The sequence below is a fragment of the Vitis vinifera genome, chromosome 11 (assembly GCF_030704535.1).
Source record: "Vitis vinifera cultivar Pinot Noir 40024 chromosome 11, ASM3070453v1".
Lineage (NCBI taxonomy): Eukaryota > Viridiplantae > Streptophyta > Magnoliopsida > Vitales > Vitaceae > Vitis > Vitis vinifera.
Genome location: NC_081815.1, coordinates 4,170,166 through 4,180,970, shown reverse-complemented (window position 1 = coordinate 4,180,970; position 10,805 = coordinate 4,170,166). Strand labels below are relative to the sequence as shown.

Below are 10,805 nucleotides of genomic sequence, written 5' to 3'. Positions count from 1 at the left end.
CCTTTTTACAGTGTAAATGCTATTGAACCAATAAAAAATTTAATTTTCTAATATTAATTCATTTTAATTAATAGAAAAAAATGGAAAATAAAAAATAAATAAAAATTATAGGAGGAAATTTCAAGAATAAGGGGGAGGGAGGAGTTTGTTTAGGATAACATAGCAAAGCCTCGTTTCTAAACGCCCCTCTATCCTTCCATAATATCTCATTTGCCACTCGGCTATATTAGTTCCTGCTATTAAATTTCATAATTCTGACCAAAGTAGATTTTCCGTCAAAAATTTATTATTATTGTCATTATTGTTGTTAAGAAGCATGCACAAATTAAAATGGGAGAGAAATTGGTTGCCACGTCAGCCTTACTTTTATTATATTTTATTTGGTATGAAAGTTTAAAAGCGTAAAAATATTTTATCTCTATTTTTAATTCAAGAATTCCAATAAAAATATTATATCTCTAATTAATATAAGTGTCTAAATCATTTTTATAAAGAAAATAATTTAGGAAACTTAGATAATTTTGAAAAGAAAATTTGAAAATATTTATTTCTTTTAAAATCTTAATTAAAAAATATTTCCCAAATTATAAAATTCTAAATAAGTCATTTATATGCATTTTTAGTTGTTATTTTATTTTTTATTAGAAGATTTTTATATTATCCCAAAATGACCTCATATGTGTTGTTGACATGAAATAATAATACAATCCCATGCACGTGGTGGAATGTAATTTGTAAAGGCCTTCACAAGCACGCTATGCACGTGGCTAAATTAATGAGCAGACGAAATTTTTTATTAATGGTCTCATGCTTTGTGAATTATTTTATTATATAATAATTAATTAATTATTATAAATAAATAAGAGGAGTGGTAAAACCGTAACTAGAGGCAACGTGGAGCCGAAAATACAAGGGCATTGAGCTTTCCAGTTCCCCCACTACTATAAACCCTCACGACTCACGAGCGCTACGTTTGTTTCCCACAAAGATTCAGTTACTAACTCTGTCTAATATCCATGAAAGAACCCTCTATGTTGCGCCGGAGGAGACCCAATTCGTCGAAGAAACTGAAACTCGTTTGCAGCTTCAATGGCCGATTCCAGACGCGTCCGCCCTCTGGTAAGCTTGGTTACGTCGGCGGCGATACTCGTATCATCTCCGTCGACCGAGGCATCGGATTCATGAAACTTCGGTCTAAGATCTCAGAGCTCTGCCCCGATATCCGTTCCTTCTCTCTCAAATACCGCCTTCCCGAGTCGGATCCTGTTCACGGTGACACCACCAATCTCGTTTTGATAGCTTCCGACGACGACGTTCGTTGCATGGTCGATGAGTACGATAAGATGGACTTCTACGGACAGCAAACAAGATTGAGGATTTTCGTTTTCCGTGATAATGGGTATGTTAACGTGAATCTCCCCATGAATTGTATTGAAAACATAAATGATTATGTGTGTGGGAAAAAGGGGTTTGGTGTTGAGGGGAAAGAGACTTGTGTGAAGGGTGTGAGTGATTTTGGTGATTATATTAGTAATGTGTTTCAAAGTCGAAATAGTGGGAGCTATTTGTTTGGACTCCAGTTTGATACTAAGGAAATCAACAATCCGGCGACTGTTGTGGCCGGAGGCCGGTATAGTGATCGTTCACTGAGAAAAGTGATCTTGAAACAACGGTTTTCGGCAAAGAAACCGGCTCCAATTAGCAGTTTTTGCAGTGGGGAAAGGGAATTTAGGCGTTCTGACGAGCAAAAATATTGTTACCCACTTATAGATTTAGCCCCTGAAGCATTAGTCCCAAAGAGTAAACAAACTGCTAATCTGAATTTTGAACACCCGCGTGAAGTGAATATTTTGATTTGCAAAACTGAGGATGCCCTTTCTCCAGGAAATCAAAATTTTGAAAATTTGGTAAGGAATGGAAATACAAGGGTGGATGGGAGTAGTCCCAGGCAGTGTTTGTTGAGGCTGTCTGGGTGTAATGGAGGTGGAATGAATCAAGGCATTTCAAATACATCCAGTGAGGTGGTTCAGTTTCCACAGCTGTCATGTATTTCAAGTATCATTTCGTTGTCAAGTGGTTCTAATGCTAAGCAGGACTTGAGAAACATGGACCCTATGTCATGGACTAATTTCAACAGGAAAAACATGCCATGTCCTGCAAATTATGATTCAGGGAAGATTAGTTTATTGCCGCTTTCTTGCAGCAATGAGATGGTGGGAAGTGCTTCTCCAATGAAAATCCTGTCTGCTAGAGATAGGGCGTTGGGGGGTGATCTTCAGAGTGGCATCCGCAAGCATAGGTTTGGCATGTGTGATACCAGAAATCATCGGATGTGTTTATATCACATACGTAACCATCAGAGTAATCTCTCTGAGATGGGTAGCAATCAAAATTTGAGGTTGGACGGAAGGTCTTGGTCAGGGCGATGCTGTCCTGGGCTCAGACCAAACCCAAACATAGCAAAACAGGGGCAATCTATGAGATCATACCATCCAAATTATTTGAAGCCATTGTCTTGCACACACACCCATACACTGCAAGGATTGATGAGAATGATGGACTCTAGCTTAAATAGTCACTCTTGCTCCCATGATCTCCAATATGCCAATGAGAACATAAGAGACCAGGGTATCCTTGCATCTGAATATGGAAGCCCAAATATTGAGGAATGTAAATTTGCCTACCATGGTGCATATGCTGGCATGGGCAACCCACCCCTCTTGTTTCGTAATGCTGTTGAGAACCCATTGAAGGACGGTTTCTTAACTGATTCTGGTAGTGGGATGCATGAAGTTCCACATCAGAACCCTTACCAGAATTGTCACAGAGTGCTCACAAATTGTGAATCTGGTTGTTATGATTCAAGGCAACCATTCTCATTGAGCCCTCAGAAAGTTGACAATATTTCTGCCTTTCTGAATTATCCAGGTTATAGCCAAGGAACAGAACTGAGATGCAACAGTAAGCTGTCAGATAGGGAAGCAGGTATTGAGTCATTAAGCACTCATCGTGATGGTGCCCATACTTTACAAGGTGGAGTTGCATCTCCAGTTGATCTTTCATTGGGTAATCTTTCATTGTCATCATCCAAAGAAGTGGAACCTCTTGCACTTTCTTCTCATGTTGACATTGATGTTTCTGAAGCCCTACTAAAGTCTCAATCAAAGCATTTGGATCTCATAGATGGACACTCAAGCCCAGAAGCTTACAACTCAAATGGAATGGAATCCGGTTCTCTCACTGGGAATGCAACCAAATTGGGAAATGATTATGTGCATAAAGAAGAAATCCAACTGGACCCTTCATCTGATTTAAGCATTGATGAAAAGGTATTGCTTATATTCTTCTCTTTCATCTAACCATAATTTAAGAAGAATGAAGAAAGAAAATGTAGTTGAGCTGTCATCTCATAATTGGTAATGCATTTTCTTTGACTTTGGCTGACAAAGGAATCATCTTGGCAGGTTTGCATTAAAGAAAGCCATAAAGGCTCTAAGCTAATTGGTGGAGTATCTAGTGACCTGGCTGCATTTTATTCTCTTCTATCCACTAGAGAGCTGCAGGTAAACTGTTGAGCATATACCTCTAGTTCCTTTTACTAACATTTGAGGTAAAATGGAATTTAAAAGAAAATGCTTGCTTCTTCCTGTTCAGAGGGATTTAAGCTTCTTATATTTTTTGCAGACTATAAAAAATACTGACCTGGAATACATAAAAGAACTTGGTTCGGGTACTTATGGAACTGTATCTTATGGAAAATGGAAGGGGTCTGATGTTGCCATTAAGAGGATAAAACCCAGTTGCTTCACAGAAGACACATTGGAGGAGGACCGATTGGTAATATTACATCATTTTGGAACTTTCCAATTTTTATCATCTTTCAATGAGTAAAATAATTAACTCTTACCTTGTTTGGATGCTTTCATCAACTTGCATGTCACTTCTTAATGATATTCTTTACAAATATCAGATTTTCAACAAGAAACAGACCAAGTTTTGAGCAGTGTTTTGGCCAAGCCTATCTAATAACGAAACTTCTTTCTTGTTTACTTCTTTGCAGGTTGCAGAGTTCTGGAAGGAGGCCCACATACTAGGGCAGCTTCACCATCCAAATATTGTGGCATTCTATGGTGTAGTTACAGATGGACCTGTGACAAATTTGGCAACGGTAACAGAATACATGGTGAATGGCTCTCTTAAACAAGTGTTGCAAAAAAAAGATCGGTATGATACCTTCTTATCTTTTGTTTTTAGTTTAGCCAGAAAACTATTTAGTTTTGCTCTTTTTCTCTGAGTAGATCGAAGAACGTGTTCATACCTGAATATAGTGCACATCTGCTGCTCCTCTTGCATGCTATTTGCAAAAGAGGCATTTATCCTAACCTTGCTTCAAAAAACACACATTCATAGAACAGAAGCCATGCCCCCTTGAAAGTCTTTGAATGACCATAGTTACTATTGTTAAAGCACAATTTTGAAGATCATGAAATGGGGTTTATTACTTTATATGAAGGTTAGATGATGATCAATACGGAGAGCTATCCACCAAATCAACCCTCACAGGGAAATAGATATTTGCTATTTTAATACTGTTTACAATCTAATCAAATCTCTATTTGCTGTCTTGATATCAATTAGGATCAAATCATAATATCAGTACAGTGCTCCCACATACACACGCATGTGCTACATGTCAAATGTCAAGCTGGTGGCATAATGTAATTGGAGAGGAATATGAGAATGAAGAAAAGGAATGAGACAGACATTAAAGAGATCTGTAGTCCAGGGACAACATCACTTCATGTGATTTAGAATAAATATCCTGGCTAATCCATGTCTTGGTTTGTGTCTTCTGAATCAACTGGCTTCTTGCCCCTATTCATGTTGCAGTGCCTTGAAAGTAATGAAATTAGATATGCCTATTAAACTAACACTTGAGACAATCCAACAGATTGAGATTGCATAGGAACATGATTCATGTTTCTGTTCTAAACATATACTCATGAATAAGCTTGCAAGGAAGCATTGCTTGTAATTGGAAGAACCAGATTTTAATATTGCAAAGAGAATGACCATTAACCTGAATTGTGTGAACAGAGATACCAAGGTCTTTCATGCAAAACATTTATATTCTCGTCTCATGATGAGAGCATGAGCAATTTGTTGTTACTTTCCAATACTGTCAATAGTACAATTTTTTGTTTGTTCATCTGGACTTGGCTTGTAATGTAATAAGCTTTTGTTGGTTTTCTTAAGCTCTTGTCAATTAAGTTACTAATTCTGAGTTTGAGTTTCTTGTTGCATCTTTTCTATAGGCATTGATCACAGATCTTAAAATTGATAGATAGTGATACTGGCATTGGCTTTCTTTAAATTGAGATGTTTCTGATTTACAGAACAATTGATCATCGGAAGAGATTAATTATCGCTATGGATGCAGCCTTTGGTATGGAATATCTACATGGGAAGAACATTGTTCATTTCGATTTAAAGTCTCATAACTTGTTCATGAATATGAGGGATCCTCAGCGACCAGTTTGCAAGGCATGCTACCTGGAAAAGCATTACATTTTAATATCTTTCATTCCTGGTCTTCCCTTCTAAGTTATTTATTTGTGGTACATGATCATCAACCTGGCATTTTCATTTGCAACACCTGCCTTTCTTTTTCAGATTGGTGATCTGGGCTTGTCAAAAATTAAGCAGAGGACCCTCATCTCTGGTGGGTTACGAGGAACTATACCATGGATGGCTCCAGAACTTTTTAACAGTAAGAATGACTTGGTAACAGAAAAGGTGATATGGTTATCCACAAATTATTAATTTTGTCATGTTTATCTATTGCCAATTGTTTCACTTGATTCCTTCATTCTTTTATATAGGTTGATGTATACTCATTTGGAATAGCCATGTGGGAACTCTTGACTGGGGAGGAACCTTATGGAAAGTTGAGCTCAGAGGAAATAATAGGTACTGCTCAACTTGACAATCTTGATGGCAAGTAGATTTGTATGTTACACTAACCAAATAGAAAAGTCTCATATAATTGAACGAATATTTGGTGATTTCATTGTTATTTTATTTTCATCTCAATTATGTGGAGTTTTGAAGCTAATTTTTGTGATTACATGTTATCTGCAGCTAGGCTTTCTTTATTGAAAAGCGTGTTTTGAAGTCTTATCTTATTACTCAAATCTATAATGTTTGAAGTTCTGCTAATACTCATCCATAAATTGACGATGACTTGTGTCGATGAAAAGGTAAAACACAAGTACTATTTAGCTTTTTTAGCTTTAAACCATGGTTGTTGACTCATAAAAGGTATTGTGTATCGTTTTTATATTTTTTTTGTATCTTGTATCATAAATTTTTTTACATAGTGAAAAAGAAGTAGAAAAAATATGCATTTATATGCATCTATATTGGAAGCATAAAGTATAGAGTAATATATAACCAATGTTTGAAATATCTGTAAATACAGATATATCCATACTTGGATTTTACCGATATATCGGTGGATATTTTGAAAAAAATATCAATAGAACAAAAATGGTTTAAAATTCATGAAAATGCTTAGAAAACTTTCAAAAAATGTTAAAATAAGAAAAAAATACACATATTAAATTTATTTTATAAATGTAATTGATATAAATATGATTAATGATAATATTTATCAATTTTTTTTTAAAAAAAAATAGTTTAAATTCTTTTGATATATTTATATTCATTTATTTTAAAAATTAAAAACAACTTTTATTAAAACATATTTTATTACATTTTAAATAAAAAATTAAATTGATTTATATAAAATAATTTATTTGAGATTTAGTTTTTAAAATTTTATTACAAATTTGTAGTTACAATTTTTTCTATTAACATTATTTTATTTAAATAATTAAAATTATTAAAAATTATATTAATAATTTATCTTATCAAATTAATTTTAATTTATAAAATATTAGAACTTCATTAATTGCTTTCATATTTCAACAGTTTTTGAATAAAATTATATTTTTAATATTTTAAAATAAAAATATTTAAAATTAAATTAAATTAAATTAAAATGATAAATATAAAAAATATTTAAAATTGAAGCGATAGTGATTTTTTAAAATAGGATTAATGAGATAAATATGAAAAGTAGTTAAAAATAAAATCATAATATGAAATAAAAGGATAATATAAATTTAAAATAAAAGATAAATTAGAAATGAATAATTTAAAAACAAAAAAAACATAAATATTTTTTTAAAAATTGGCATTTTTTTCAAAAAAATATTTTTTCAAAACAAAAAAGATAAATATTAAGTAAAAGTTTTTATTCACTAGTTATCATAATTTTCAATGTTAACATTGAATTCATTTAAATGAAAATTTTCTAATATTCATTGTAAGAATAAATTTATGTAACTTATGTTATAACCTTTAATAACATGAATGTAACTTTTCATATAGGGTTATTTTACATCTCTCCTTTATATTATCAATTTACAACCTTTTTGTATATTTTAAACAATTAATATAATAATTTTTTTAATAAAATAATTTTTGAATTTGATTTTTCTCAAAAATTATGAAAAATAGTTGAAGGTATATATATTACTGCATCACATATGTGAATTGTAAGATACACCTAAGATTGTGATACAAATTGCGATATGTTATCAAGTTCCATAAAAAATGTATTGTATCATTGTAGCATATCATGTATTGTAAGTTTTTAACAACTATGCTTTAAACTGAGTCAAATTCGGTCTGATCAGCATGTTAGCCCTTGTTTGAATTGACTTTTTGGATGCTTAAAGTGGCTTTAAACATATCAAGAGTTTCTACTTCTGCTTTCATGATCTTAATAAAACTACTTTTGGTTTCCTTGAGAGTCTATGTGGACGCAATGTCAAGGTTCTCTCTTGTGAATGTCCTTTTCAGTTAACGCAGGAAATTGTTTTATGCTTAATGAAAATTTTATAATATTAGGATTGTTTCTCTGAAATCATGGTTTTGACTTCAGTTTCAACTTCTTTTGGTTAAAATTAGAAGTATAAAGCTATAACAAATTAGGCCTCAGTCCTATATCTAACTCATCCTTGGTGTTTTCAGGTTTCTGATATTTTATGGACCACAATTAGGAATGTTGAGTAACCAATTTTCCTAAAAGCTTTATCCCCTCGCATGTGGCCCAGGCCTACCATGGATATCATATGCTCAGCCCTGATTCCATACCCACCATTGAGAGGCACATGCTACAAAATCACACATTTTTTATCACACATAATTATATAGTGAGCTCTAATAACATGTTGAATGACCAATTTTTCAAATAGCTTAAGTGGTTAAGATTTAGCCACAGTGCATATCATGCTCCAACAAAGAACATCTCATGAAGTAGTGCTTTATCTTAATAGTAGTAGTGTTCCAGAGACGATGCTGAACTAGATTCCATTTAGTCAGATTTAATACTTACAATATTTTTGCATCTTTGAGGCAGTAAGATTTGGGTTTTCTTTTTCAGCTGGTATAATCAAAGGCAATCTGCGACCCAAAATTCCAACCTGTGACCCAGCATGGAGATCATTGATGGAGAGGTGCTGGTCATCTGATCCTGGCTCCAGGCCAGATTTCTCAGAGATTGCTAAGGAGCTACGTGTTATGTCTGCAGCCATGAACATCAAGTGACTTCCACAAGATGGCTGGCTATGTCAAATTAAGAGTCCTTTTGTGTAAATATAATGGGGGTGTAGGAACATGGGCATGTTGAGATGGGATAAATTTTCTGTCCACTGTCAGGTTTGATATGAACAGTACTCCCTTGTCTTGCTGAAAGCTGAACCAGGCAAAGCCTTTCTCAGTATCACCAGCATGAGATAGAGAGTCTGTAAACAGGGGCCTATGTGTGAACAACAAACAGTTTTTGTAGTTCATTAATGAAAAGACAAGGCGTCTGTGAATCTTGTTTGTATTGTTTGTTCACAAAGCTATAAATAGCAATGCACTGTTTTACAGAAATGCTAATAGATCTTGAATCTGTTATAATATTTATAATGCAGACGATTTTCAAGTATCCTTTTCCTCACATGAATGCTTTGTCAGAAATGTGCGTGGGTATTGCAGCAGCAGATCAGAAGTATGGCACTAACATTGTTGGGTAATTTGCCATTTAATATATTACTATGGAAGCCTAACCAGGGAGGAAGCTCATCACTTTTGGCAGCCAAAAGCAAAGGTATTAAGATCTATGATATTCTCCTCAAAAATCCAGTTGCTAACTAATCTTCTAATGCCATTTTTTTTATAAGGTCTTCAGCTGTGTTTCATGTTTGTTTATCTGCTTATTTTTGTTAAATTCCAATTTTTTATTTTAGTTTGCATTCCATTCACTAACAAAAATGATTTGGTTTCGAATTTTTAGAGTCCTAACTCCATAATGTATGCATTGTTGCATTCTGCTGATTATTATGAAGAAAAAAAAAAGGGGGGAAATATTGTGGATCTATAACAGGAAGCTTTAGCAAAAATACAAATACAATCTAGTAGAGAATAGTTTGTTTTTGGTTCTACAGTGCTGGAGCCTTTTTTAATTTTCATCTTCAAATGTGTTAATTTGTATCTGTCGAATCATCCAAAATGAAAAGCCGATTATAAAATTGTTACCTTTTAGACTTCCTGTGTGGGTTGTGTTTATATTGTCAAAACCCTATTTGCTATTGCAGGTTTTTTGGGCATTTCAAAGGCAGAAATGTGCTAGGTATATTAAGGTTTTTTGACATTAAACCTAAATTTATGTTGCAAATCAAAGATGAGTAGTCTCACTTATTATGGAGAAACACCATCTCCGCCTCTCTTAGGCATTGCTATGCGATTTCTATTTGAGATGTAAAAGTGAGAAAATATTTTTTTGGGAGAAGTGTGTTTTAGGTATCATTTTCACTTGGCAGAATACTTGTATTTTATGCATGTTTCTCTTGCTTTATATCATGAACTCAGTGGGCCACAACTTTATATTGCTATGTCCATATATATGTACACACATACATACTTGTGTGGAGGATATCATATTCAGTGACAGGATTTACAACTTGCCGAAAAGTGATACAAGGTGTACCCACTTGTTTGGTGTCTAGCAGTGGTTCAAAGAGCTCAAATGGTGACAAAGGAAGGTAGAAAGAGAGTGAAGATTCCACTTAAGATTATAGACAATAATGATGCCACCAGGAATTACATGCCAACCCATGAAGGTTGTATTCTTTCCCCTTTCTATTAACTTTCCTGCTGTCCTATGTCTTTACCCTGAGTAGTGCCTCTTACACCACTAACATCATTTGCAGATATATATATATTTTTTTTCACTTTGTTAAAATATAGGAATAAGGTCAGGGGTAACTGATGATGCTTATTGCGAACGTGTAGTCACCCTTGACTTGAATGTCACGCTTGAATAACAGATAAACATGTTTTTTCTTGTTACTTTTAGACAATTGATTTTTAAAGTATGTTGATCAGGATGCATTCATAAAAAGGTATATGATAGATTACAATAATGCTTCTAGCTTTATATTCCACCTATGAACCTAGATTTGGAGGTTCGTGAATATTTTTCTTGTGGGGTTTTTCACTCTGGGGGCAGCCTATTCAAATTAGAGCTTCAATGAGTCGGCCATGTTTGAATTTTCTATGATACTGTGTGTTGGGATTGTAGTGTTTTGCTTTGTTTTGGTGTCCTTTGAATGTTAAGTGTTAACCACCATGTTTATTTCTTTTGTTATTTCGTCTCTTCTCCATTTTTATATCTTTTAAAATAAGCATGC

The 10,805-nt window shown here is 33.8% G+C and overlaps 1 protein-coding gene across 3 annotated transcripts; it reads left to right on the top strand.

Moving 5' to 3' along the window:
- The first annotated feature begins 922 nt into the window (after positions 1 to 922).
- Positions 923 to 9,006, top strand: LOC100267909 (uncharacterized). 3 transcript variants are annotated; one of them, XR_002031105.2, is made up of 9 exons: positions 923 to 3,329; positions 3,465 to 3,563; positions 3,685 to 3,837; positions 4,061 to 4,224; positions 5,397 to 5,544; positions 5,674 to 5,796; positions 5,883 to 5,970; positions 6,142 to 6,260; positions 8,513 to 8,600. XR_002031105.2 is itself a non-coding variant. In XM_019222878.2 (9 exons), the coding sequence occupies exons 1-9, from the start codon at positions 1,017 to 1,019 to the stop codon at positions 8,674 to 8,676; spliced, it is 3,174 nt and encodes a 1,057-aa protein (XP_019078423.1). In that variant the 5' UTR covers positions 924 to 1,016; the 3' UTR covers positions 8,677 to 9,006. The 3 variants fall into 3 exon arrangements, 2 of the variants coding, with proteins under 2 accessions (XP_019078423.1, XP_010656403.1); XM_019222878.2 differs by lacking the exon at positions 6,142 to 6,260 and having other exon boundaries at positions 924 to 3,066; positions 3,145 to 3,329; positions 8,513 to 9,006; XM_010658101.3 differs by lacking the exon at positions 6,142 to 6,260 and having other exon boundaries at positions 924 to 3,329; positions 8,513 to 9,006.
- The last annotated feature ends 1,799 nt before the right edge of the window (positions 9,007 to 10,805 follow it).